Here is a 27,356-nt window from a genome sequence, read left to right as displayed (position 1 = left end):
GAGACATTTCTCAAAATATATATTTTTTGCCTTCCAGAAGAGAAAGTCAAATACATTTTTTACTGACATGAGGGTGAATGAATGGTTGGATGGATGGTCGGTGGTAATTTAAAGTTATGGTAAAGAACGCCCAGAAGACTGTAAATGGTTTGTAAGCCTTTTATTGCATCAAAACTGAACACTACGGTGGTTTGCATTGTGTACAAAGAGAACATGGAAACATTGCACAGCAGTAACTGGAGATGCATTTACAAACATTGTACTTAAATAACACAAATTCAAAATTACAATATAAGAACGGAATGGAGACATTTGAATGAGGGCCAAGAAAGGACCAGATCAGTGTATGAACCTTATATAAACTTTAATGTAAAGCTGGGTAATATGCATGACATGAGCCCATTTGCTGGGCCGCACAAATGCTTCATCTCGTATGACTGATTCGCATTACCAAATGCTAATTGACTGGTGTGCAGAACATCCGTTTCTGACGTTTGTGATGAAGTGAATCTTCCTGTCAGTGGGTGTTCTGCCGAATGATATGCTTTGAATTACAGCCATGTCACTGTAATAATGACATTATCAGTCAACAGATGAGCTTGCTAGACACTAGGGTGCGTGCATGAAATTATTTGGCTGACACTGCTAAAAGGTCTGCAATGGTCAGCAGGTGTATATATTTCAGGCTTATTAACACACGCACACATATATTAATCCTCCGTAGAGTTATATCTGGATAGTGAGGAGTAATGCTCTATGGTGTCTTATAATATATACATTTTTGCCTGATTTACACACAAAGACAGAAAGCAAACTTCAGAATTGCACCCAAACCACTCAAATTATACTCCGATGTTTTACTGTGAATGACAGCAAAAACACATTTTTAAAAATAAAGGAATGGTCATACAGTAGAGATATACTTGTCAATGTTTGTGCACAAAATTACTTGTTAACAAGAGCGTAAGACTTGGAAAAAAGGTTTGGGTCATTATGCTGAATTACATTAAACCTACATGTTTTATATCCGGTAAAGTAAAAGCCTAAGGGTTAAAGAATATGTGCTGCTGAGTTTATTTCATGTTATATAAATCAATCGTTTTTTCAAGTGGTTTTATGACACGTGTTTTTCTGTGTGTTTCTGCAACCTTTGTCACTTTAAGCTCCAAGTTACATAAATCCTCTTCCGCCACTCAGGTAACTTTTTGTTAGGGCAGAATAGCATGAAAACTCTTTGTGCTCCTGTACACTTGAGAACTTGAAAAAAAACATTTGCTGATATGACACTAAATGCACGCAGGAATTTTTAAACTTCATTATCATGGAAAAATGTTTAACACATTTATTCCTCAATTCGTACACTGGCACAGGAAGTTAATGTGAAGTGGAAAATGTCTCTGCAAGAAACAAATGAAAAATGACCTGTAAAGCTTAAGATATTGTTGGGGACGTTCTCGATTTATTTTAGTTCTTTTGCAGAGATAAATTCTATACATTGAGTGGCTATCAGTTGTTTTGGGCTGTGGAATCTGCTTTAAATTTGATTTAATAACCAACCCTATACATATCCATGACAATCGGATTCTAAAACATAAATCCAGATTATTGGTTTAAAGTCGAGTCACATTGAGAATAACCCATTTAACATTGATTCAAAATTACAACCATTATCTTTGCTATTTAGGTTACATTTGAATGGAGTCTTTTTATATATTGACTTAAAAAGCTTAACAACATCTCAACTGAAGGATTTACTGCAATGTAATGTTGCATAAATCAAATCTATCGTGTTTTCAGAATAAATGATTGGTCCTAAAAACCAACTTCATTTCCCATTTCGCAGCCAACTGGTTAAAGGCCACGGCTTCCCAGAAGTTAAAACCCCCCTAAAGAAGTTGAGACACTTCTTAATATCACTGGATAGTCAAATAAAAAAATGTGATATTGTAAAGCAGAGTGTCTGTGAAGTCTTTGGAAAGTGTCGGAGTCCTGTAGTTGTTTCTATTCAAGGTCAGGGCACTGATCAGACAGGTTTCCACCAATAACACTAACAATGACAGATCTATATACAATCCCGATATTATTTCTCAACATATGTGTGAGAATGGAGCCACAGGAGATTGTTTTATGAACATGGTGATATTCAAAAGGCATGGGTGTTTATCTATTTGGTGGAAATCGGACTCTTAACAAACCTGCCATGGACCCGATTGACTTTTTGCGGTGTACATCAGGCAATGAGGTGGCAAGTGATCTCACTGCTTTACTTGCGTCTTCCATGATGACGGTGAGGACTGTGCATGTCCTCCATGTTTACTCTTCCCCACACACCGATAACAAACGTTTCGATCTCGCATTCGTTCTCACCACGAGCGATGCGGAAGTACCCGTCCTCACCCCAGTTCTTACCCCAGGAGTTGGCGGCAATCTGAAGAGTGAAGAAATGGGTTAAAACTCCATGAAACATGTTAAGATAGCTAGGTGAACATTATATATTCTATCAAGGTGAACATTATAACACGATCATCATTTCTCACCCAGTACTTGTTTGTTCTGCCATTGTTATCTCTCTCCTCTCCCCATCTGAAAATATATGCGATAAACATTATCAGGGTAAGAACACGTGATTAAGTGCTTAAACATCAGTTCTGAAAGAGATCAAATATTCTCTTGTAGGTAAACTTCAAACCAAAAACAAATCCCAGTGAAGCAGAACCAAAATACAATTCATCCCAAACTTTCTTCATGATGAGATGAATATTCCCATGTGTCCAGTTCTCAGAGAAAGGAACAACATAAGCTCCGGGAAGCACCACACCCGCCTTCTCGAATCGTCTCAAGATAAAAACAAACGGCTGAACCTTCACCGTGCCAAGAACTTCCTTTTGCTTCTCCACCCGTCCTTGTTCCACGCATCACAGCGCTTCCGTTACATACTCGAGTCTCATTGAAGTAGCTGTTGTCGCCACAACGTCTTTCAATTGGGTTCAAAATGTTCGACACAGTCGTCACAACTGTACATTCTTCAAAGGTCTATTTATTTGTTATCATCCATGTGGAATGTTCGGATTAAATATAGTCTAGCCAAGGCCTATTCTAGATGAAGTTTTCCATCACAAGAGCACATTTCATTCTGTTCCCAAATAACATATCTGTCCTCCATCCCCACAGGGGGGAAGTAGCATTCAGGACATTCCCACAAAAATACAAACAAACCAAACAAAATTACCTAAATTATAAATGTGCCCACATATGAAACACAAGGGCGAGTTCAAGGGCCAAACCGGTAGCTAATATACTTGGAAAAGATGGGAAAAAAGAGTGGGTTTTGAGTTCTGCAGCGATCTTATCTCGCCGTGTTTTCTGTCCTCGGTTCTGGACAATCACAGGCATACCACTGCCTCCAACCAGTCCTGACCTGCCGTGGGTTCAGACCTCTCTGTCTGCATTGCGAAGTCAGGATCAGTCCATTGAACAATGCCATTTCCATCACACTGGACATCAATGTGCTTTCCACAAACTTTCCCAGGCCCTGGGCTTAGCCGAATGCACCACAGTGGGATTTATCCCGTAAAAACATCACCACTGCGCTTGTAGGCCGACCGCATATCGACCTCGGAGCGTCTAGAGCAGGGCTAGAACTGTAGCGTCAGCAAGAATCGGTAGGTTTGGAGAAAAGCTGGTTTCAGATCGACTCTCGCTCTACATCACTAGCAATGAAGCATGTCACATTAACAGACATGAGAAGCAAGTCAAACTGTACAACAAAGCTACAGACTAAACACATATAGCCAGGGGTGCCGCCTGAAATTCTGGGCCCTATGGAAACCAAAATTTCTGGGTCCCCTACAAATATGAAAATATTGGGCCCTAAATCAGCCTAAATCGTCCAAACCTTCCACCCCTTTACGGTGCCCATGCATATAGCCGCCCCGAGTCTGCGGTGCTGAATAACAGTGTAAATATAGATTCCTGCACGTACAATCTCTGATATCACATATGTGATCCTGGACAATAAAGCCAGTGTTATGGGTCAATTTTTAGAAATTGAGATTTTTACATTATCTGAAAGCTGAATAAATAAGCTTTCTATTGAGGTATGAGTTGCTAGACAGGACAATATCTGGTTCAGATACAACTGTTTAAAACTAAGGAATTTGAGAGTGCAAAAAAATCTAAATGTTGAGAAAATTGCATTTGAAGTTGTTATTCAGGGGCACTGTGGCAGGTCATCCACTCACAAAAATAAGGTTTTTATATATTTACGGTAATATACAAAATATCTTCATGAAACCGGATCTTTCCTTAATATCCTAATGATTTTTGGCATAAAAGAAAAATCAATAATTTTGACCCTTACAATGTATTTTTGTCTTTTACTAAAAATGTTCGTGTGCTACTTAAGACTGATTTTGTGATCCAGGGTCACATATTAGACACACCTGTCCAGAAATAAAAAAAGCTAAACATGAACACCAGTTGCAGGTCTTAAAGTGATAGTTCACCATCATTTGCTCACCCTCATGTCATTTCATACCTGTATACATCAGATTAGAAAAATGTTTGGAAGAATGTTAGCCATTTTCAATTCTTTGAAATCGTTGACTGCCACAGTAGGAAAAATGTAATGTTGGTTAAAGGTGCCTCAGAACTGTGTATATTCCTAAATTATTCAAAATATCTCACATTGTGTTCAACAGAACCAAAACTTTATACAAATTTTTTTTCCTACAATGGTAGCGAATGATGTCACAGGACTGAAAATTGCTAACATTCTTACAACTATCTTTCTTTGTGTTTACCAGAACAAAGACGTTTATATAGGTTTAAAACAGCTTGAATGCGAGTTAACGACAGAATTTTCATTTTTGAGTGATTTATCCCATAACATTGATGAATAAATCTGTAACCAGAAATTAGATTTGAAACTCACGGGTGGTATTTACATTCACTAAACATTTATCTTATTCAAAATACTTTATGAATGAGGAAACGGAATCTACATAGAGCATTAAAAATTGTAGTCTGCTCTCTAGTTGAACATTCAACAGTGGAGAAAAGGGGTATCTGAGCCATAAACTATAGTCAGATTGCTATCAGTGTTCGGTCGAACAAATGCATACCAGACAAAGAGTTTCATGGGTGTGTCCGGGGGCGGGGTTTCAAGGTCACTCGACCAGGTGTTTTGTCTGCCAGTAACAAACAACATACCTTGAAGGCGAGCAAGAGGGGCTTCAATGTCTCTCTATTACATTCCCAGGAAACACCAATTGACAATATTTCCAAAAATTATAAGCTTGGCTGATAAATTTGGACTGGTTGTAAACACCCATTTTCTTCATTTTGTCATCAGAGATGAGAGGTTTTGCAGTGTTGTGGGAATAAAAAAAACGTACCCTGTTATCCTGACGGAATGTGTTGCATGTTTGCGGTTCTGCTGAGGTTTGTAGTTATTGACATCTGTATGTTTGTAAATTCCGCTCTTGTACACAAAGAAATCCTCGTGGACCTCCATGATGGCTAGAAGAAAAACAAACAGAAGACACGCCCATTACGTACAGCACGGTCTCCTTAAATAAGCAGATCAACACAAAGGAACAACAACGAATAGCAAAAGCGTTGATTTTATGTCCAAAAATTGTCCCAAGTCAAAGAATGATCTCTGAGCTTCAGACGTCATTAAACCAATATTTAAATGCGAATCCATAATGCTTAACACGCAATGTCATGCTGTGGGAAATACCACTTTAAAAACGCAATGACATAACATCCCACAACCTTCATGTTCCCTCGCAGATCAAAGTGAGATCAAAGTCGTCACTTTTACAATCGAAGTTCAAATACAGTAAGTTGCAGGGCCTGTGCTTAAATTCATGAGACCCCATACAAAACGTATGTGTGGACCAGTGACTTGGCAGTCCCATTGACGACATATTCCAGGTGGGGCCGAGAATTATTCAAGGTCTGAAAACTTGCTTTATGTATTGCTTTTTTGCAGACTTTACTGGAATATCCTCCGATCAGACACTGACAACGATGCATCACGGTAAACGCGGCCCAATTAACACATTCACACAAACCCTTACACTTCAGAGGCCATCCTTTCATCTCTGGTTCCTCAATATAAGCCGGAGGTTAGGCAGAATTTTTCTAAAGATTAGAAATGAGAACTGGCGCATGGCCAAGGTTCCCTCCTGTCTGGAACAAAACAACAGAATGCTGGCAAAGGATCATGGAACACCTGAACAACTCCACACAAACACACACCCATTTGTACTGCGCACACTCTATCATATTACCGCAGGGATTTTTCTAGAAAATCAGCGCAGAAGTGTCGAGTTTTAATTTAAAGCTTCGGTCCGAAATGACCGTTTACGACATCCGTGGTGACTAATAAAACATGACACGAATATGAATCATTCTCGCCTCCGTCATTAGCCGAGTGCTTAACTTCGCTTTGTTTATCCTTTGCGGCTCACAGTGTTGCACAAAAAATTCTGGAGAAATCCATACCTTGCACTGGGCCATTATCCATAATCTCCTTCATAATCTCCTTATCCTGTGAGCGAGAGAGGAATCAACATGTCACAGTCAGTTCAACAAACTGGAATATCATTTACTTTAATACACAAATCACGTTACTACGGTAAACCAAAGTGATCTTACAGACAAATAATGGACCACTCATTCCTGTGTCACATGTGTGAGCTGTTGGGTTAAAAAGATCTCTTGAAATATGTAGCCAACATTACTGTGTATAATGAAGAGTGTGTATAATGTGGGATGGTGAGATATAGTTTAGGGAAAGAATAGGTAGACATAACTGCTAATGTAATCTCGGTCTCTTTAGACGTTTGCGGAGTTATTTCTCTTTGTAGCTTTGGTTTGAAGGCGCTTGACTGATGAATAAAATAAGTGCAGATATGTGCACAGATGGTGGGTGTGAGGGAGAGATCTGTAAATCACTGACACGTTAACTAATGCGTACCAGAGATCTGTATGTTTTACAGCAGGAGTAATTCCATAATCGTTCATGAGCTGCAAATGCAGTATATGGACATAATATTTACAATATGCTTGTTGAACATTGAACTTCAAAACCATTGGCATTTAGTAAGGAGTTACGTTGCTAACTTTCCATTAGATGTTGAAACCTGAACATGGTTTGCAGTGGGGGCTTCTATGTAAATTAAAGGGAAAGTTCACCCTAAAAATGATGTTACCTATTCACCCTCAAGTCATTCAAAACCTACGTATGACTCACAAAAGAGGATCTTTTGAAAGTTGTTTTGTGTCCATACAATAGAAGTCGATGGGGACGAGAGTTGTTAGGTTACCAACATTCTTCACAATATTTTCCTCTGTTTTAAGCACGAGAAGGAAAGTGACAGGTTTGGGATGACATGAGTAAATGATGATACATTTGTAATTCAGGGGTCTAGCCCAACTAGTCTAAAGCGGTCAGGTTTGCTTACATTCGATGACAGTCTGTATGGTGGGGTTGACTGATAGATGTCATTGTGGTAACTGTGGCTGTTAGGACAATGTGCCGTGGCCTGTCTCTTCCCCCGGCCCACCGCTCGACTCTGCATCATACAGCGAGCTACTTCGGTGGGGGTCTGCTGAGGCAGAGAGAAGGGGTAACACTCCTCTGTCACCACCCTGAGAAACAACAAACCAGAGGTGTGCTTTAGTCACATGTATGCAAGAGATCGGGTTTAAGAACGGTACATGTCAAATATTTTCGGAATTACCCTCGTCGACGTAAGTACCACCAGGCCCCATCGATACGTCCACCGGCACAGCCACCTTGGTGACGCTTGTCGCAGGAAATTAGATTCTGGGGGGAGAGCTGAGGGGTCATGTGACCCATCGACTGAATAGAGATTCTGTCTGATGCAACAGCTATAGTGAATTAGAGAGAAAGGACAAAAGAACACAACAGTGTTACATAATGAACATATAACTCTTCACTGTGTAAACCGTTTCTCTGTTTGTTTGTTTTTTGCTGACTCACCGGCGGTGGAGAAGGCCCAGGATGCATTGCAGTTGCCCTGGTCCAATGGCTCGTGGATTTTCCCTGGCCATTTTTCAGCTGCGTTGAAGTAACTTGGCAGATGATCTTTTCCATTCATATTCATCTGCAGAACATGAAGCAAGTTTGAATGTTTTTCTCTAATGGCTTGCTGGAAAATTGCTGTGTTTTGAGACATGGTGGCTGTTTGAGCTGGTTTAAGCTGGCCATTAACTGGTTGAATAGTAGCAATGCTCCAAAAAACAGTTTGATGTTAAGATGGTACAGACACCTGGTACAGAAACTGGTTTTGTTGCTGATCCAAGTGTACTTGAATAGTTTTCCATAAATGCTTTAATGATGTGGTAATGATAGGATATTTTGGCATTGTTGCACATTATGGTTTATTCCCTTGTGTCTCTTTTTTTAAAGGTCTCATGGTAAATGAAATGTCAACTGGGGCTCTAAAGTCCAACAGTGGCAAAATAAAAGCCTTATTGTGGTTATGTAATTGTGATTAGTGTGTTTCCTGAATTATTTCAGAGGAAAATAGTGTACTAATGGGACCTTTTTCTGAAAAAAGATATTCCACCAGCATAAAGAAAATCTCAATAATAGTAAAATAACTCACTCCATCTATGTTGATTCAGCAGTAAGTGTACATGTCCTAACCTCTTAATCTTTAACTTTAATCTTTAATCTATAACGCTGTTCCTGACAAATGTCTCATCCCAAAGGCTGGAACATGGAATTCAATTCATTTCATCACTTTCTCTCATGAGACATTATTCACCAGTCTGCTGTGCCGCTCTCCCTCTTTGGTAATACACAGCTGCTGGTTTTTGTCCTCCTACATTCCAGCCTTTGATATTGTCATGATTCTCTTTGACAACCAGCAGATATGATCCAGTGGAATGCAGGTGGTTGTCAAGTGACCTGTATTGCAGTGGTGATTTGTAGACTCTAAAGGGCTCCTGTTGGATCTCCTTGGTGGAAAGGTGTGAGTGTGTGTGTCAGGGCCAGCAACTTCTTTATTTAAAATAATAAAGTTGTAATATTTCTGAATACTAATTAAGTTATTATAATATATACAATTTATCCTTTTTATAAATGTGATACTTATTTCTTGTAATTATATTAATTATTATTATTTTAATATTTTTTCCAATTATTTACAATCGTGTTTAAAACAAACTTTAGACATTTTGTATTTATTTGAAAAAATATTTTTAATAAAAAAAATATTAATTGACAAATACAATTTGTTTATAATAAATGAAATACTTGTTTTATTTATGCCACTATTTATAATTTTATAAATGTGATATTTATTGTAATTATTAATTATTATTATTTTAATATTTTTACAATTATTTAAAATCGTGTTGAAAACACAATTTAGATATTTTGTATTTATTTAAAAATGTTTATTTTTGATAAAATAAAAATATTAATTGACAAATACCATTTGTTTGTATTAAAGGGAATACTTGTTTTATTTATGCCACCATGCAACTTTTAATGACTAAACGTATGTTTAAAAAGTTTTTATATTAAAAAATGAGTAGATTTATTAGACAATGATATGGGGTGTCTTAAGGGAGTGAACAGACAGATAGAGGCTTTATGAATGGAATTGAGGTGCTTGATTTTAGCACCAGACAAGACATTAAGGGGGAGGGTGTCTGTCCGTATTTACTTGGAAAAGTGGTGGAAAAACGGATCCTCTTATGAGATTGTCTCTCATATTCTGTAATATACTGGTGCGGATCACATGCATCTTTAACTTAAAGCCTCATTGAGCCACATCAAACAACACACACCCAGACAGTCTCATTTAGGTAGCAGTTGCTGTCCCAAATGCACTTTTACCAAATGATGCATCACAGAGATCAAAGAACAGTGTGATTTCTTAAATCCTGTCTCTTATTCTCGCTTTGATGGTTCATCACAACACAGTTATGGTGCAGGCAGAGAGAATTCGCAATCAGACAGCCGTCAATGGGCATAATCATGAAGCGAATGAAAAGATTATCTGATCTGAAACGGTCTCGTTCAGGAGCTTCTGCTGCGTTGACTCACCTGGATCTCATTCATGTTCATGATGGTCCGTGAGGGCCGCTGTGTTCCCAGGCGATACCGCAGACCCTCGTCCAGGGTCATACCCCAGAAGTGACTGTAGTTTGCTGCCCTCCAGCTAAAAAAGTCAAAAAGAGATAGGAAGAGATATAAATGTTTCTTTGTGCACTTGTAATGTATATATAAAACACTATTTTTAGGGACAATTGTCTGATAACTATAGAGAATGACTGACGCTTACCCATAACCTCTACTGTTGACTTCCTGGATCATGTCAGCATCTATCAGACAGGCGTGATCCTCACATTCCCAACGTCCATTCTGACCACACGTACTGCAGGAAACAAAAACAAAACTATCAGTAGACTGAGCCTGAAGATTTTTCAGCAAGCTTCATTGCCTTTAAAATCCCTCATTGTGTGACTGAAATGAATTTAAGATTACATTTTTAGACAACTACACGTTTAAAGGGATAGTTCAACCAAAAAAGTGAACTCTGTCATCCTTTACTCACCCTCTTGTCCGAAGAAAGAAAGTCATACAGGTTTAATAGTTTTGAGTAAACGGTAGTCAAACTTTTCCAATAACATTCTAAAGTATGTTTTGTTCGCTAATTCCTCTATTCAAGTTTAATGCTGTAACTTGGAAACCTATTGTTGATCAGAAAATTGCTATGATAAAATATGTTGTCACCTTGAATAGCTTCAGTGTAGTTCGGAGCTTTTTTAAAAGAATAGCTTGACTTTAGTTTGAATACTTAAGCTTTTTATTTGTTACAGTTCTAACGTAGCTCCCCAACACACTATTACAATAATAAACAATGTAAACTATTTACACAAGTAGAGAAGGAAAATGTAGAGGAAGCAATGAAGCAACACAGCGGAATTCTAAACTTGAGACAAATCAAGAGGGACAAAGTGAGATAGAGACCGAGAGAGAGAGAAGGTACTGTAAGCCTTTTAAGGCAGCTCTTGCAGAAACATCCATTTTAGTCAGTCTATTTAAGGAAGGAGGTTCAGTAGGCCTGGCATTTCACAAGAACATGTCATCATGGATTATAAGAGGAAGTCTAGTAGTGACTCAGTGCACTTCTGCCGAGTCATTTCTAGAGGGCAGAGAAGTCATGCTCAGAAAAGTGATATGAAACATCAGCATCATACCTCAGAACGAGAGGACAGAAAAAAACCCTCAAGCAACCACCCAGTACAATCTAACACCTTAACAACCAAATAGCAACATACTGGCAACCAGCCAGAACATCCTAGCATGACGAAGAGTTTTCTCTCTTTAGAAATCCTACAATCTAGATGGCATGACCGTGCTTTTTCTTGCATCCAAATTATTTTGCAACGATCAACAAATACCTCTTCAATCACAGCAGCACAAACATGTCAGCTCACACAACACTTCCCAGAAAACAATGGTTATCTAGAGGCGATCTGTCAGGAACGAACTTCAACGACTGTGTGAAAGTGGAGCGTTGGCTGGTTTTGATTAGAGGAAGCAGGTAACACCTAACAACCTCTTCTTTCCTTTGGCACAAGACCTGTTTGAATAAATGCACAAGCGTTTGTCAGACGACAAGAATTCAAACATAAATTGCGCACCTCAACGCACACTTGGCACGGAAAAAGTAACGAAAGGTTTTCAAGCGCAAAGGCAACAGGTGACCTGTTGTCAACGGGAAGCCAAGTGTCTTATTCTGTTACGCATGAGTGCTATCCTCAAATCCCGATACAAGGGTCACAATCTGACGTCCCCTGTGTTACAGAGCAGATATATTTGTGTACTTTATCTTTATTTACATTTTTCGTCTGTTCAGGGGTGACAGCAGAATGGATGCATGGGCTCTAGATCTCATCTGTTGTCTCTCAGGCATGCTGCTGATAGAGGACCACAGGTAAGGATGGCATTTACAACGACGGAACTAGACCATTTCATGTTCTTCAATAGCTTCAAAAACATTTCACAAAAGTGCGATAACATCACAAGCAGGTGAGTGTAAGGTCATGCTTCGCCACCAGCTCTGCTCTTCGTTTTGCTGATTTTACAGGAGCCAGCGGGTCTGCTGCCCTTATGCCAAACGCACGGCTCAGTCCGGTGAGGCCTGAACTCAGGAAATCTCTGGATTACAGAGGTGAATGCGAACCAGGAGGGAACAACAACTCTGCTGGGATGCCAGCCAGCATTTCATCAGGCTCTTCCACCAAAGGATGCAAATTTGTATATGCAGTTACTAGAGAATGTGGAAAAGATCTGGATCAAACAAGAACCAAAGTGAACTGAGATAACAGGGATGTAAAAGGAGGTGGGGGTCTTGCTGTTGTTGTGATAACACAAAGCATTGTCACGCCAGACTGCCAGATAACATCATATCACATCTACAACACACTGTTGTGTTCAGGGCTTAATACGATACGAGACCCTCGCATTGAAAACTTCATTTTTTACTGTAAGACTGTAAATCTTGTATGTGTAATGTATAAAACATTTAAACATCATGGGCTTTGTAATTTACATGAGCAAGAACATTTCATCAATCCAGACACAGCCACAAACAGGTAAATGAAATATTTGCACTGGGACCACCGTGTGAATACACTACACCAAAAAAAGAAAAGAAAAATGAGACCTGGTGGTAGCATTAGAGCACATTTTTCCACGGACAATACCCATATCACTGCTGTGTGAAGAAGCTTTGGCGTGAGGGTATGGAATTCCTGCCGTTGTATTTTGTCTACCCGTCACCAGTTTCTCACAAGCAATGCACAATACACAATGGACTATTAAAAACTCATCCAACCTGGATGAGAAAAGTGAGTGAGAAAGAGAGAGGCGCTGGGATAGTTTAGATTACACGAAGAATGAAAGCATGTTCACAGCAGAGTTTGGGAGGTAATGTTATGTCAACTAAGCTAAAGAATGAAAATCTGAATTGCATTATTTTACATTTTTAAAACTCTTTTTACATACATTTTTATGCATTTAGCAGACGCTTTCCAAACCCAGTCCATTCCATCTATGCGTTTTTTATTAATGTGTGTATTTCTGGCAACGGATCCATTATATTTGCATTACTAACACAATGTGTAACCCACTGATCTACAGGACCTGAAATTCATTTTTTATCTTTTTATTTTAAAATGTTTATGCACATGTTGATAGATAAAATTAGAATTTTTGTTTTATTCTGTGAACTACTAAAAACACATATATATATATATATATATATATATCTTCTAAACATCAAATAGGAACATCAAAGTAGTTTCTATTTGCATTTACTTTCAGAAAATGAAAACTGGAGAAACAAAATAACAAAAAAGATGCTCTGTGTTTTTTCAAATACTCTAAAGAAAACAAGTTCATATTCACCTTTAAGCAAAACGATACTTACAGTTATATTTGTAAATGTATTTAGAAAAAGGTTAAAAAATATTTAAAAAAATTACCTAAATTTAATCACAGTTTTAATGAGTCTTGTCATGCTGTCAGTCTTTTGAGTTGCTGTTGGATAACTTTATGTCACTCCTAAGGTTTGATTTAGTTGAAATTCAACAGATCCTGGACTGAAATGGTCACAATACATCTACAAATTCTGATTAAATGAAAATTTGGAATGGTCTTTACATTTGTTCTGTGACTGTACAATAGATTCCATGATGTAAAATGATGGATTTCCCTGTGGTTATTGAGTGTGAAGGTACACTGACTCCACAAGCACTGCTATAGTGGAATGTGCTGCTATCTTGACTGGAGCAAAGGATTAGATTGACTTTCTCTGAAGAAAGATAATCCTATTAGTGTGACAAGCGCAAGGTAACTATATGCATGTGTAGTATTTATACTGTATAAATGCATTAGAGTAACAAGGGCTCTGAAGGTGAAGCAGGTGTTTAGAAGCCTTGAAAATTAGGAATGTGTGTAATATATTCAAGACCGGAGGGTGTCATGTCCAGTAGAGGATCTAGCAAAAACTCTCTTGGTCTATAAAAAAACTTCCCGACTTGTTATTGTAACCAAAAGTGGCCTTGTATTGGTAGATGCGGGTGCCCTTGATAAGGTTACTGTGTTAATAGTGCTATGACTAAACAGAGAAAGAGACAATACCAAGATTTGAAACTCACCACAAGTTACAGTTCTCTTTGTATGTTGCTCCTGAATGAAACCTCTGGCCGTTTCTTTCACAAGAACCTGAAATAAACAAACATCAGTAACTCATGAGTCATATTTGTCAGATTTGTATTGCATTTTACACATAGACTTACTTCTTAATTTTATTTTAAAAACATGTTTTAGGTCACTTTCCTTAATGTATCTGGATTTAATAATTATTTGATATTTGTCCCAGAAAACAAACAATCATGTCGTGTTTTGGGGTTAACAGGAATATCTGTAATCAAAAAAAATTGCAAGTACATTTTCCTTATATTTTTTCTTTAAAAAGATCCTCCACCCAAAAATGCCCCCCAAAGATCTTTTTTCATACTATGGTAGTTAATACTGCCGTGCTTGAGCGTGAGTAAATGATGACAGATTTAACCAGTAGAATTGAGGGTCTACTGTACATCTATTAAGAGTATAAGAGTATTAACTCTTGCTCGTAAACACACACCACCTCACACAACCTCCAAAACCTTGCCAATAGGTTACAATCATCACTAGTTTGAGAGCCACTGCGAGGAAATGCGCTGTCATGTAGAATGAACAGTATGAAAGTGCCTTTCAATAAACATTCTGTGATTTCTCAGCCCTCTCTGTCTCAGTGAAGGTGCGCTGTGATCCATGAAATCGTTCCTGCCCTATAGACATGATTTTCCCTCCTTTAGCAAACACACATTGCACACATACCTGTTGTGATCTCTCCCTCCCTGCAGTCAACCTGTCCACCCCCCCAATCCCCTTTATGATACATTACAGGCATTCTTTTGGTTTGACCTCCATTCATTGCTCTCTGCCTTCTGTTCTGCTCTTTTTATGAGAAGGCTACTGTTCTCTTCATCATTAGGCCTATTGCTAAACATTTTACACCTCAGTGGTACTACACCACCACAGTGGTGTCTATGAGGCAACAGTGGCAGGAAAACATTAACAGAGAATTATGTGGACTCAGGTTTTCCATTACAACTCTAGAGAATAACTAGCCTTTGATTTAAGAATGGTTTATTCAAACAAGTTTTTTTTGTTGCAGAGGACATTTGGCATAATATATTGACTTACTGGTGGGGAATGGAGGAGCTGTCCCCAAACAGTGATTCCAGAAGTCAGGACAACAGTCGGCTATGGTGCGGTTGCAGAACAGGTCGCAGTAACAGATCGTGTCCATGTACGGGACAGTGCACTGGTCATTTCTTCCCGGGCAGCAGCCTCCTCTCCTCTCGCAGTATGAGCCGTAAGGATCCCGGATGCCACTCAAGTGCAGCGGGCTGGCCAGTTCTCGCTTGGTGCGGGTCCTTGACGACATCCCCCCCTCCAACATCAGGAGGTGTACTGTGATGATGGCCAGCATCAAAACCTTCGACATCGCTTATCTGTCATAAAGAAATCAATATAACAAAACATCGCATCAGCCATTAGGCTCAAAATTCGAAACGGAATTCAATTTGGAGCATTATGCTCCATCACACAGCAAAAAATAAACAATTGATGTCAAGTGATGCGATTATAGCAGTTGTTTGTCCATTTGTGCGGATAGGAAGCACCAGATATGAGAAACACAACTTTGACGGAGTGGTATACACAGAGAAATGTCATGCAGTGAACAGGAGGGTTGTTTTGCATCCTTTCCCGAACTCAATGCTAGAAGCCAACAATCCGAGAATGTAAACACGGCTGATAAACAGACGTTTCTCTTGTTCTTTTTTTACTAACGCCCTCATCCTGCAAAGAAAATAAAAGGCCATATACAAAACCAGTCTAAACCTGCAAAGACCAGCAAACCGGCCTAGGGTGTTTCTAACCGGGACGCTTGTTTGCAGGTAGTTTTATAAGTTTATCTGTCTGCTAGAGTTCCTGTCAGACGGTTGATCTATAGAGGTGTGTACAGAAAGGCAGGGTGGTGTCATGTGACTCAGGCTTTAATTCTGTAGACTTCCATCCCACTTTTTATTGACTTGTTAAAGCGTCCAGAAAGACTCACAGGACTGAATACTGCCATGCAAACATTTAGCAGACGGTTTTATCCAAAGTGACTTACAGAGAGTTCAGGAAGCAATAAGCGATATGTCATACAGGAGCAATAATACAATAGGTGGTTATACAAAGTTACAAGTTTCAGCAAAAGGCAGAACAATACCTGTTGAGAGATGGCAAACCGAGACTCTTTCCAGTTTTCATGGAAAGCACAAGATCAAATATTCATATAAAATATAATTGGCTACTAATGACTAAAAATACCTTGTCTGCATTTCCATTGATTTACTGTTTTTATGTAAAATCATCATATAATGTAAACGACATTCTGTGAAAATATAACCTTGATATGTTTAATATTGACGGAGAACATGTCAAAGACTGAAATCATAGTAAAATGTATAATTGAAATCAAACTTTGTTGCCCCTAATCTTATATTATGAGATTTAAACCTTGATTTTACAGACTGGGTTTCAAATCCTTGGAAGTTTAAAGGTCCATTGTATGACATTTAGTGACATCTAGTGGTGAGGTTGCGAATTGCAACCAACAGCTCACTCCCCCTCCCCCCTTCATTTAGAAACACTACGGTGGCTGACCCAAACAATGTCAAGTTTTCGTTTCTTAACCGAAGGAAATAACATGTTCATGAAACGTGCTCAGAGCCGTTTGTCCATTTAGCGCTATTCTAAGGAAACAACATGTTCAATTTCCATGTAAGGGGACCGACTGTGCATGTATGTGGATAGAAATAGCTCATTCTATGATAATAAAAACATAACGCTTCATTATGTAGGTCTTTATACATCTCTGAAGACATAGTTAGGTACATCATATTAGATTTCTGACAGTAGATCCTCCCAAAAATTACACAATCAGATTTACTGTATAATAAAAGATAGTTAAAGGTCCAATGTGTAATTTTTGGGATTAACTATCTTTTTTTATACAGTAAATCTGATATTATCTGTTATGAGAGCCTTAGCGTAGTCTTTTTGAGCAAAAATAACACCCAATTTATTTATCTAGTTTCTTTAGAAGTAATAGAAGTTGCATTTATCACGGTGCCTGGCGGGTTTCTGAACACAGAGGCGACATTTGAGCATTCAAGCAAACCCATAAATAAACCAAAAACATTCCTATAATCCCCTGCTCAGTGTTCTGACACATCCTAAATCAGTCAGGATTAACATTTCAACACTAATGTTCATATTAATGTGCTTTAGAATTCATTCAACATGCTCCAAAACCATTGTTATTGGCAAATGTAGTGCGCAAAAATAATTACTGTTGATCCATTCTGTTACCTGGTTTCTCTAAGATTTTAGTGAAGGATTAAAATGTATTGTGGCTGACTATTCACTCAAGTTTGCTTTAAGCAGAGTTTGTATAAACATTTCAAAATAAGATGAATGCCCCTTTAAAAAAAGTGGACCGATTTATCTTCATACAGCAAGAGGAGGACGTTGTGGAAATAAAACCGCTATCAAACGATCATTATTAGGGAAACAGCTACTTCCTGCAGACAAAACCAAGACAGTCTTATTAAAGGGATAGTTCACCCAAAACTGAATCCTCTGTCATCATTTACTCACTCTTAAGTTGTTCCAACATGTGCATTTTTGTCCTCTTTTGAGTGGCTATAAAGTTTACATAGTATTGTCTGCATTTGTTTTCATTTTGTGGATTTCATCTTCCTCTAGGTCTTCCTCTTCATCTAATTTTATTGCTAGTCCTCTTAACAACCCTCCTTGAGAATAATGCCTTAAATTCACACTCAAGCCTTTTGTTGTCGCACGTTCTAAAGATTTAAGAATTAACAAGACAGAGGGGGCGGAGCTCAAAGTACAGAAATAGCATCATTAATTACCCAATCGGGCCACCAGGCACAATGTCCCCAAAACAGACAAAGAACAGCCAAGGATGTCCATCGCTGTGCAGTTTTCTGCATGACTGTGCCTTTAGTCGACCATTCCACACATAGAAACACTGAGACATATGGCAGCAGTGTTATGGTGGCATTATAAAGCCACTCTTACTGATAGTCTTTCACAGGGACCGTTTGACCCCGCTGTCAGGGCAACTGCTCCAGTCAACATCAGCTGTAATGTAACTACAGTGAACAGATCATCTGGATATTTTGGGCATTTGAGGTCTGGATGATGTGCGCTTGCGTCCTCACAGCGGGGCTGTAGCAAGTACAGACGAGTTTTTACATTACAGACAGCCCGCAGGATAGAACTCAATGCACACTAGAATGTTAAACAGTGCTACTAATGCACAGTACTAGACAAGCTCGCAGTCTGCCATCTGACAAATGATACATCACTTCTGAACATCAAAACTTTGAGCACAGCATTTAACCATTGAGCAGATGAACAAAATACATGAGGTAATATTTCAAGCCTCAGATATTTGTTCAGGTGGTTCAATGCACACAGATCTGAACCAGATACAACACCACAAAATCCCGTCCGAACAAAACAGACTGAGAATAAAAAAAGAGAATACAGCTATATTATCTGGTTTGACCAATTTTTGAGTATTAAAGTTAGATTTTTTTTTATCATTTATGCACCCATGTGTCATTTCAAACCTGTAATACTTTCTTTGGCAGAACACGCAAGAAGATGTTTTGAGAAATCTTGGTTACCAAACAACACCGGACCCCATTGACTTCTATTGTTTGGCCATTTCTCAAAATATCTTCTTTTGTGTTCCACAGAGGAAAGAGTCATTTACATTCTTTGAAAGTCATTAGGGTAAATAAAAGATGACAGAATTTCAGAGTTCACTTCAAAGGTGTCAACTAACATGTTAAACGTTACGTTACTCGATTGAAGTCAACCAAACATTTTGAGGTGAATATCCTTAATCGGATTTTAGAAAGACAAATATAGAAGATGAAGACGCATAACTGACAAGAAGCAGTACTAGAACTTTGAACAGTGAGATATTGGACCTTTCTAGCAGATTCCATGCATATCAGCAGTGACACGGGTCCTTGAGCTGTCAACGGACTTTAACACTTTTCACTGTAACTCCAATCAAACACTTTACGTGAAGTGTAATGCTGAAAGGTTTAAGAAACAATGGTGGTAAAAATCCAGCACCTGTGATCTCACTTCTAAACGTTTTCCTGCACAAACTTGACTTTTTTCCTTTATTAGTTTACAACACAGCTCGAGGGCAAAAATGCCACTGAAAGTGACAAAAAGGCACCAGGTACTTTAAAAAGAGACAGTAAAATAGCCCTTTCGTTTTTAGGAAAAGAATCAAATTAGCAAGTAAGGATTTCTAGGTGCGCATATAATAAAAGATCCCACTCAATACAAAAAAAATCTAGTTTGCTGTGTTGTTTAAAGACACATTTGCAAATAAACATTGCATTTATGAATCCCGCGCTTTCCCAAAACTACCATAATTCATCTTTAAAAGCAAAATTTTAGACAAAAAATGATTAATTGAATCGTGTAAATAAAAATAAACGAATACAGAAAACAAACCTAATATTGTATATTTTACTATAGACTTAAATATAGTATTCAAATGGGCAGTAATATGTTTTAACTTTGACAAATGAACTTCTTAATTTTATGGACATTTAATATATGAAACCCCATCTTAAATGTAAATATGAACAAGAGAATATAGTCAATATTTGTTATCTAGAGTCAAGCACCTGTCTGAATTACACACCTGTCCAACACCTGCATGAGAAAGCAAGTAGAGGAGGTCACACAGAACACACAAATCATATGGCCAAAAATATCCCCCACCTTGTTTAGTGAAATAAAATCCTTCCTGTGGTAAATCCAGTAGAAAAATGTGATCCTGTCTCTTTTAAACAACAGGTCAAAGTACTTTAAAGTAGTTGAACACACTTTCTCTCTTACAGTGTTCTGTCGGATCTTTAGTGACACTCAGTCTGTTTCCTTCTCTATATAGAGGCAGGGCAAGCCAGGCGACCCACCCCTTCTGTATTCTCCCTCCCCCTTCTTTCACTTTCTGTCTCCTTCTGTCCACCTCCCACAACAGACACAACACACTGCTCTCGGACATGGAGTTTAATAGTTTAAACCCTTTCCCCGAGGTTGTTGCCAGAGTATATCAGCTTTATAGCATCTTATCTTTCAATGCCAGACTTTTCCTGTTGGCTCATTCATTGTTAAACATTGTGTAATCTTTTTTATACCACTATGTCCCTCTCCCTCTCTATTTCTTTATACACGAAGGTCAGTTCAGAGGCATATTAGTTCACCACCTGGTGGTCAACTGGACAACTGCATGTATAAACCCGTCAACTACGCATCAATTGCTGAATTAAAGTACCACTTCAAAATATTCACAAACAATTCTCATGGCTAGTAATGAGATTAAATATAGAACAAATGGAAAATTTTGCTCAAGTCTCATACACTGCTAAAAGATCCCGTAAAAAAATACTGGCAGCTGTAGTGCATATAATATGACATTTTAAAATGTTTTTCTTGTGGGCAATTCCATCACAATGTCAACCTACCATGAAAAAAAAAAAGTTTTACCAACGGATTTTACTTTGGTAACAGCACAGATATAACAATTTAGTGGTTCAAATACCCATGTGAGATCTCTCTTCACATTTTTAAGCATTTTTTTTTTTTTTGTGCATGATTTTTCATAGTCAGGTAAGCATCATTTTCAGGATTGTCACACCCATAACGTTACAGATTCCTCATAAATAAACAATGAAAATTAAAATAAAATAACTTTTACATTATATAAAGAGGCATCCCTTCTCCATCAATTGGGTATTATTGATTCAGGATTGTACATTTTATTTCACAGAAATCCTACAAAGTTTGTTGTCTCTCAAAAAACTAGTCTTTTTTTAGTCACATCCACAACGCATGTTTATTTCCCTTTTTTAAAATAGAAAACATGTTCATAGACTGACTTTTTATGTTTAGACTATCAACAAGGGTTTAGTAAAATATAAACAGATGGTTCAATATATTTGTAACAAATTATCTGAGCATTTTTATGTCATGTCCATAACAATTTTGTAAAATTGTAATTATACGTAAAAATCTGTAAAAAGAACAGTAACATTTCTGTATATTTCTCCAAATGAAACAGAAATCTCAAATTATTTCTGTCAGAAGAGATCTATACCTCTTTCGTTAATTTACCAATTTTTATACTACATTTATATCTAAATTAATGTCATAACTCCATACTTTTATGTCATTAAAAAAAATTGGTTTAAATGTTTCTTCAGCAATTTTAGTAGAAATATTTAAGAACAAGTTTACCTAAATCACAAACAACAGAGAACTCTATGAAACAATCGATCTCTGAACAATAAAATGTTCCTCTGCTGGGTTGCTCTGGCAGATATACACTAACAAAGGAAACGATGGTGATAACACAATTTGACATTTACTTTTTCACATTATGCAAATGATGACAGCACGAGTTGACTTGACCTTACAGCACTTTTTTGAGACTTCATTAAAGCGCAAAAATGTTGGAGTCAACTACTATATAATCAGCTGCACTGTTCTGTCTTTTTTCCTTGTGTTTTCCTGGTGCAATGTGTTTACTGAAACGTCCTTCCTAATATTATTGAATATGATGTGGGAATAAAATGACACACCACACATGTGGAGACATAGTCACGTAGTTAACGTATTGTTAAAATTCTTCCTGTGACTAAGGAACATTAACCTCCCACTTGTTGCGGAAATATTACAGTACAACTGCTTGCATGAATGAGTCCGTTCAGAAGCTCACCGAGTATTTACATTGAGCCAGTGATTGGAAACACATGAACTGGAATAACCCTGAGGGTTCAAATTGGTGACCACCTTTCATAAGCCTTTGCTGTGAGTGATATGGACGCATGATTCAAGGACCAAGCATTTACTACTGGTGATTCACACAGTGCACATGATAATGCTCAGTCCTGAAGATTTCAAAAGGGTGTGTGGGCACAGAGAGCCGTGAGTCAGAAATGAGAAGTTTAACCTTAATGTTCATTTTCCATCATAATTGATAAATCCAGTTCCCCAAAACACTGCTGATGCATGTCCTCAATGCACAAAGGTCAAAGAGAGAGACACGGTAATGCTGGTGAACTCTTGTGACATGTGGCCCATCATATACTGGATTCATTCTGAAACAATCTGGCTTTTTGTTCTCAGCAGAACAGCAGCAGAAACAGACAGCAGACTCTTAGAACAGATGCAATGTGTCAACATGACAACAGACATTTGATACGGCGAGTGTTAACAACAGCTTGTTTGCGTGCGTTCTGGGGTGTGTAAGTGTTCAGATGAGCCTCTAATGAATTGATGAGTCAAAAATGACAGAAGCTTGTGGTTCGATGTCACTCCCAGAATCACATCTATACTTGTTTAATAGACAAAGTGTCCAGAACATTTTTCGTGGAAATATTGAGAAATTTGGCTTCAGTGCACGTGTCCCCAGAAACATTGCTTTCGGAATAGAGATCTCCATGTTCCACATCTTATAGTAGAAAAAAGGTTTTGAGGATTTTGAAAACTGCATGCTTTTAGACATTTACTATTCACATTGCATTAAAATAAATAACAAAATATCAAATCAAAAAGTATTCATACGAAGGTAATATTTTCTATCTAATATTTTTCTTGTTCTGTTATAACATTATCTGCACTATAGCTGAAGAGCTGCTATTTTAAGAGCTATTCTAATGACTCTGGTTAACATTTTCTGACAGTAAAACAGCTAGACTGCACAAAGTGCAAATATATCTGTGTCCTTTGTTCTGAGAGTCATAACATATTTGTGACACGGTCATGATGTACAGCTTTAAGTTGAGATTAAGATCAAAGATTAAGGTATGACACTTAAATAAAACTACTAACCTAACTTCAAGATTTGGAATTTTACAACTGACACTTGTAAATCATATAATTTGTGTTTATTCAAGTATTTATTTTTTTACCAAATCAAACTGAAAGGCTGAGTTTAGGACACAATGACCTATACAAAAATATATATTTTTATTTAAAAAAAAGATCAGTCTGGACAGACTTCAATTTGGAGAAAAATGAATGATCAAAAACTGAAAAAGGAATTGAGGAGAATCTAAAACATAATTGGAAAAAGTAGGACTATAAAATATATTTGAATTTTATGGCTCAGCCTTTTCCATAATTGAGAAATCCTTTCATTTAAAAGCTGACAAAGAACAAATGAAAAGTGTCTTCACTTAACATTTACTTACTTTTACTGAGTATTTTGGAAAAAGCTTTATAAGCACCTACTCAGAGTAATTTTTTCTTCTTAGCTCAGCATTCAGCAGAAACACTCTTCCCATAATTCCCATTATTGTCAGATAAAGTTTTGTATCTACCATTTACTCTCTCACCTGTGGTTTTCCCTTAGATTTCCCAATATTACATTTTCGACACACTTTAAGCAGGTCTGAACCTGTTCTTACCCATCGCTCAACCTCTCCCGTGTTCTTCTATTGAATCATGAATAAGACCTCATCATACTGATTTGTTGTGTTTTAATCTATAGTTGATTATTTACCATTCTAGTGCACCTAAAAACACCATGCGTCAAAGAAGTTGTTTTCATTGTCCTGTTTTGCTTGACATAATGGTTATGATCAAAGTATCACAGTGACTGAAGTGAAGTTACACATGCTGAGACTTGCTGCTTCTATTACTGTGCATGTATTATTTATTTTCCTACTTAAACATCCTCTCTCTCTTACTTGGCAACAGTTCCCCAAAATAATTCAGGAGGTAGAATTAGAAAAGCAGATCTCCCTGAGAGGACCTTATGCCTTCTGAAAAGAACAAAGCTGAGTCCTACTGACCACAAAAACAAATCTTCCCGTTTTAGCCGAAGCAAGCAAAGAACGGTGCCCCCGAAATACCCCCCTCCCACTACAGTTGCTTTGCAGTTCAGTCGTATCTGTATGAGGTTTTTAGAGTGGCGGCCTCAGATGTTTCTTTCCACCCCCACATTGTATAGCGTGACCCACAGGGACTGTCCCATCCTGTGGTATCCATCAATTTACGATCAATGTCTGTCACCCATTTCCACCCCAGCCCAAACATCCCCCCTCAGCACATTACTTTGGCCCTTTGCATGTACAGTATGTGTACTGCTCATTACTAATTCACAACCTCAGAAGTGTAAACGCTGACTGAATGAGACTCAAGATCAGACAAAGCATTTTGCTATTGCATTGAAGCTTCTGGTAAAGCTCCAGTGTGCTTGTTTGTGGCCATAAGGTCTGTGTTTTGCTTTAAAAAACAGCTTTAGAAACCTGTTTTAGTACCGAGAATGGCCAAGAGGAACACCTCAAAGCAGCAAAAACAGAACGCTTTCAAAGGGCCAACAGGGAAATGTGTGTGGGCAGACAACACAGTCGTTAAATCTCAAAAGTTAACCCTCTCATTATGAGGGTTCACATCAAACAGAGTCGAGGCTTCGTTCATTCTGTCTATATCAAACGTAATGAGATAACACCAGGAGATTTGATACTTTTTATAGTCATCGTAAAAAAGCGGTAACATAACAAGTACGGTTCTGTGAAGCGGTGATCTTCTCTGGCGTCTCTCATCACAACAATCACGTGATCTTTGCATTGGTTTGCTGTGTTTGTGTCTTTGAGCAGCATGGAAGCCTTTGATACTGTAATACTGGGGGATGACAGGAAGTGATGCGAAGACCCCTGTGTTCAGTAATGTGGTGGGCGGCCCATTGAGCAGTTTGTTGTTCCATTGCCAGAGGAGCTACAGTAAGGGAATTGTCAACGTCAATGTAGAGAGGCATACTTAGAACCGAGAGCAATTCTCAAATAGCTGTGGAATAAAGTGTCCATGCTTAATGTTTACAGTCACCATAGGGACAGGAATGAGAAGATACAGAGACAAGCTTCTTTAAGACAAAACGATCTTGTCCTGCTGAAAGAGACCAGCGTAGACCCACTAGGGTTGTCTTACTAATGGGGTTACATAATTTCACTGAATGTGTTAAGGTCAAGAGATCGAGGTGGAGCGAGATGGTTTATTTTATTTAGAGAGAAATGACAGTATTTATTCTCGAAATATCTTCCAATCAACATTATCTTGATCTTCTGCCTGACAGCTGTTCATGATCTGAGCGGAAACTCTACATCAGGAAGTGCAAACTGTTCAGTGCATCACTGCAACCTCAAAAACCATTTCTGCTGACAAGAAGCTCTCATTATCATCTCAATTACGGTCTCTTTATGAAGCGGGAGTAGACACACACACAGAAGCAACCGATTTAGGAACTTTTTCTAAACTCCTACACTACAAGCCCCGTATACCCTCACACAACTATTGAACATTGGCCATTTTTCTAAAGTTGAATCCTAACACAGCCTACCCACACATCTGTGTATTTACTAAAATACTTGTATAATAAAATCGCCTGATGATATCATGTTTGCATTACTGTGCAATATATTCTCACATATTGTATGTATTAAAATCCTCCAAATATCCTGAAGCTGTGGGCTCTATCATACACTCGGAGCCCTGCGGCGCCAGGTGCGACGCAAGTGCTTTTTGCAAGTTTCAGCTCAATGCAGTTTTCTTTTTTACATCCTGCGCCACGTTGATAAATAGCAAAAGCCTTTGGGCCCATTTGTGCGCCCATGGAGATGCTGGTCTGAACACGAGGTGTGTTCAGGCGCATTGTTGGCACATTGCTAGTCCACTGAAATAGACTGCGCCATTGACCGACTGAAACCCAATATTTTTTTTGTTATTTATAGAGAGTTTTAGTTATATGCGCCTATAGGTGGGTGCACAGCGCACGTACATTCTGCTTGTTACACAAAGGTGGATTCGGACACCCCTGCGGTGCACTTGCGCTTTAGACCATAGGTTTAGAATGTTAAAATAGGGCCCTGTAGGACACCGTACAGTCATGATCCTCAGACCATCACAAGCACTCACCTTCCAGAGTAACAGACCAACGAGGGCAAGTTTTCACATGACCTTCACAGCTCAGATTTTCGGAATTCCTCTGATATGCCAAGACTGCGCTCTTTGAAAAATAAAGCAAAAGGGCAAAACAATGGAGTGAGAGAGCCAAGACACAAGTCCTCATTTGCACAGTTCCATGGTGCGTGGCAATGTTTTGTTTTGATAAAACCTGACATAAGAGCTTTCATATAATGCTCTGACTTCAAAATAATGAAGAGTTTGCTGAAGTAAATCGCAATTACAACTCTACTACATAACAATGATACACATAAATGGATAACATGAACAACTTTTGTAGACGGATTTAATGGAAACTAAAATACAGTTAATAATAGAAATCTTTGAAAGTTGTTTTATTTTACGAAATAGACTTGACACAAGGGAGTATATTTAGACGAAGATGTCTTCTAGGCACATTCTGTAATGGGGTTGTCAGGGTCATGTAATTTCTGTGAGGAACAACCACAACATACCTATAGATCTGAGAGAACCTGACCCTCAGGACACCAAAGTTTTCTTAAAAAAAATATCAATTATTTGTAAATTAAAGTTAAAAATTATATGAGGCCTAAAGGAATAGTTAACCCAAAAATGAAAATTCGGTCATTTACTCACTCTCAAGTTAATCCAAACTTGTGTAATTGTTTTTGTTAAGTACAACACAAAAGAAGATTTTTTAAAGAATTTGAGAAAACTGAACAGTACTAAGGCACACTGATCACCAGTAGATTTTTTCCTACTATAGTAGTCAATAGTACCTCAGATGTTTTTTTTCAAATATCTATTTTGTGTTCAACAGAAAAAATTTATTTATACATGCTTGGTACAACTTGATGGTGAGTAAATGATGACAGAATTTTCATTTTGGGTGAACTATCCCTTTAATAATCAACAATGGTATATTTTTTGTCCAATATGCTTTGAAATTCTGGCCAAAGATTAGGAGACACCTGAACTCCAAGTGTATAAACATAATTACTCAGATACTGAATGTATTTAGGAATTATTGTTCAATTTAATGTAATATTGTACGTAAACTAGGCTTACTGTTTATGCCAAGTTTGCTGCAAACAAACAGGCTTAAGTCGCTCATATTTTCAGTGACATTTCAATTTGATATCATGGA

At 38.0% G+C, this 27,356-nt stretch overlaps 1 protein-coding gene across 2 annotated transcripts; it reads right to left on the bottom strand.

Moving 5' to 3' along the window:
• Positions 1-145: 145 nt before the first annotated feature.
• tinagl1 (tubulointerstitial nephritis antigen-like 1) lies at positions 146-20,163 on the bottom strand. 2 transcript variants are annotated; one of them, XM_056741184.1, is made up of 12 exons: positions 20,006-20,163; positions 15,314-15,624; positions 14,221-14,287; positions 10,335-10,427; positions 10,097-10,211; positions 8,018-8,141; positions 7,755-7,905; positions 7,476-7,662; positions 6,514-6,559; positions 5,397-5,520; positions 2,538-2,583; positions 146-2,428 (listed from the first exon to the last, which is right to left on the bottom strand). In XM_056741184.1, the coding sequence occupies exons 2-12, from the start codon at positions 15,615-15,617 to the stop codon at positions 2,264-2,266; spliced, it is 1,422 nt and encodes a 473-aa protein (XP_056597162.1). In that variant the 5' UTR covers positions 15,618-15,624; positions 20,006-20,163; the 3' UTR covers positions 146-2,263. The 2 variants fall into 2 exon arrangements, with proteins under 2 accessions (XP_056597162.1, XP_056597163.1); XM_056741185.1 differs by having other exon boundaries at positions 19,926-20,155.
• Between the last annotated feature and the right edge of the window lie 7,193 nt (positions 20,164-27,356).

Source organism: Triplophysa dalaica, chromosome 25 (genome assembly GCF_015846415.1).
Source record: "Triplophysa dalaica isolate WHDGS20190420 chromosome 25, ASM1584641v1, whole genome shotgun sequence".
In the NCBI taxonomy this organism is placed as follows: domain Eukaryota; kingdom Metazoa; phylum Chordata; class Actinopteri; order Cypriniformes; family Nemacheilidae; genus Triplophysa; species Triplophysa dalaica.
Note: the sequence above shows the minus strand (reverse complement) of the source record. Positions and strands in the feature narration are given on the sequence as shown.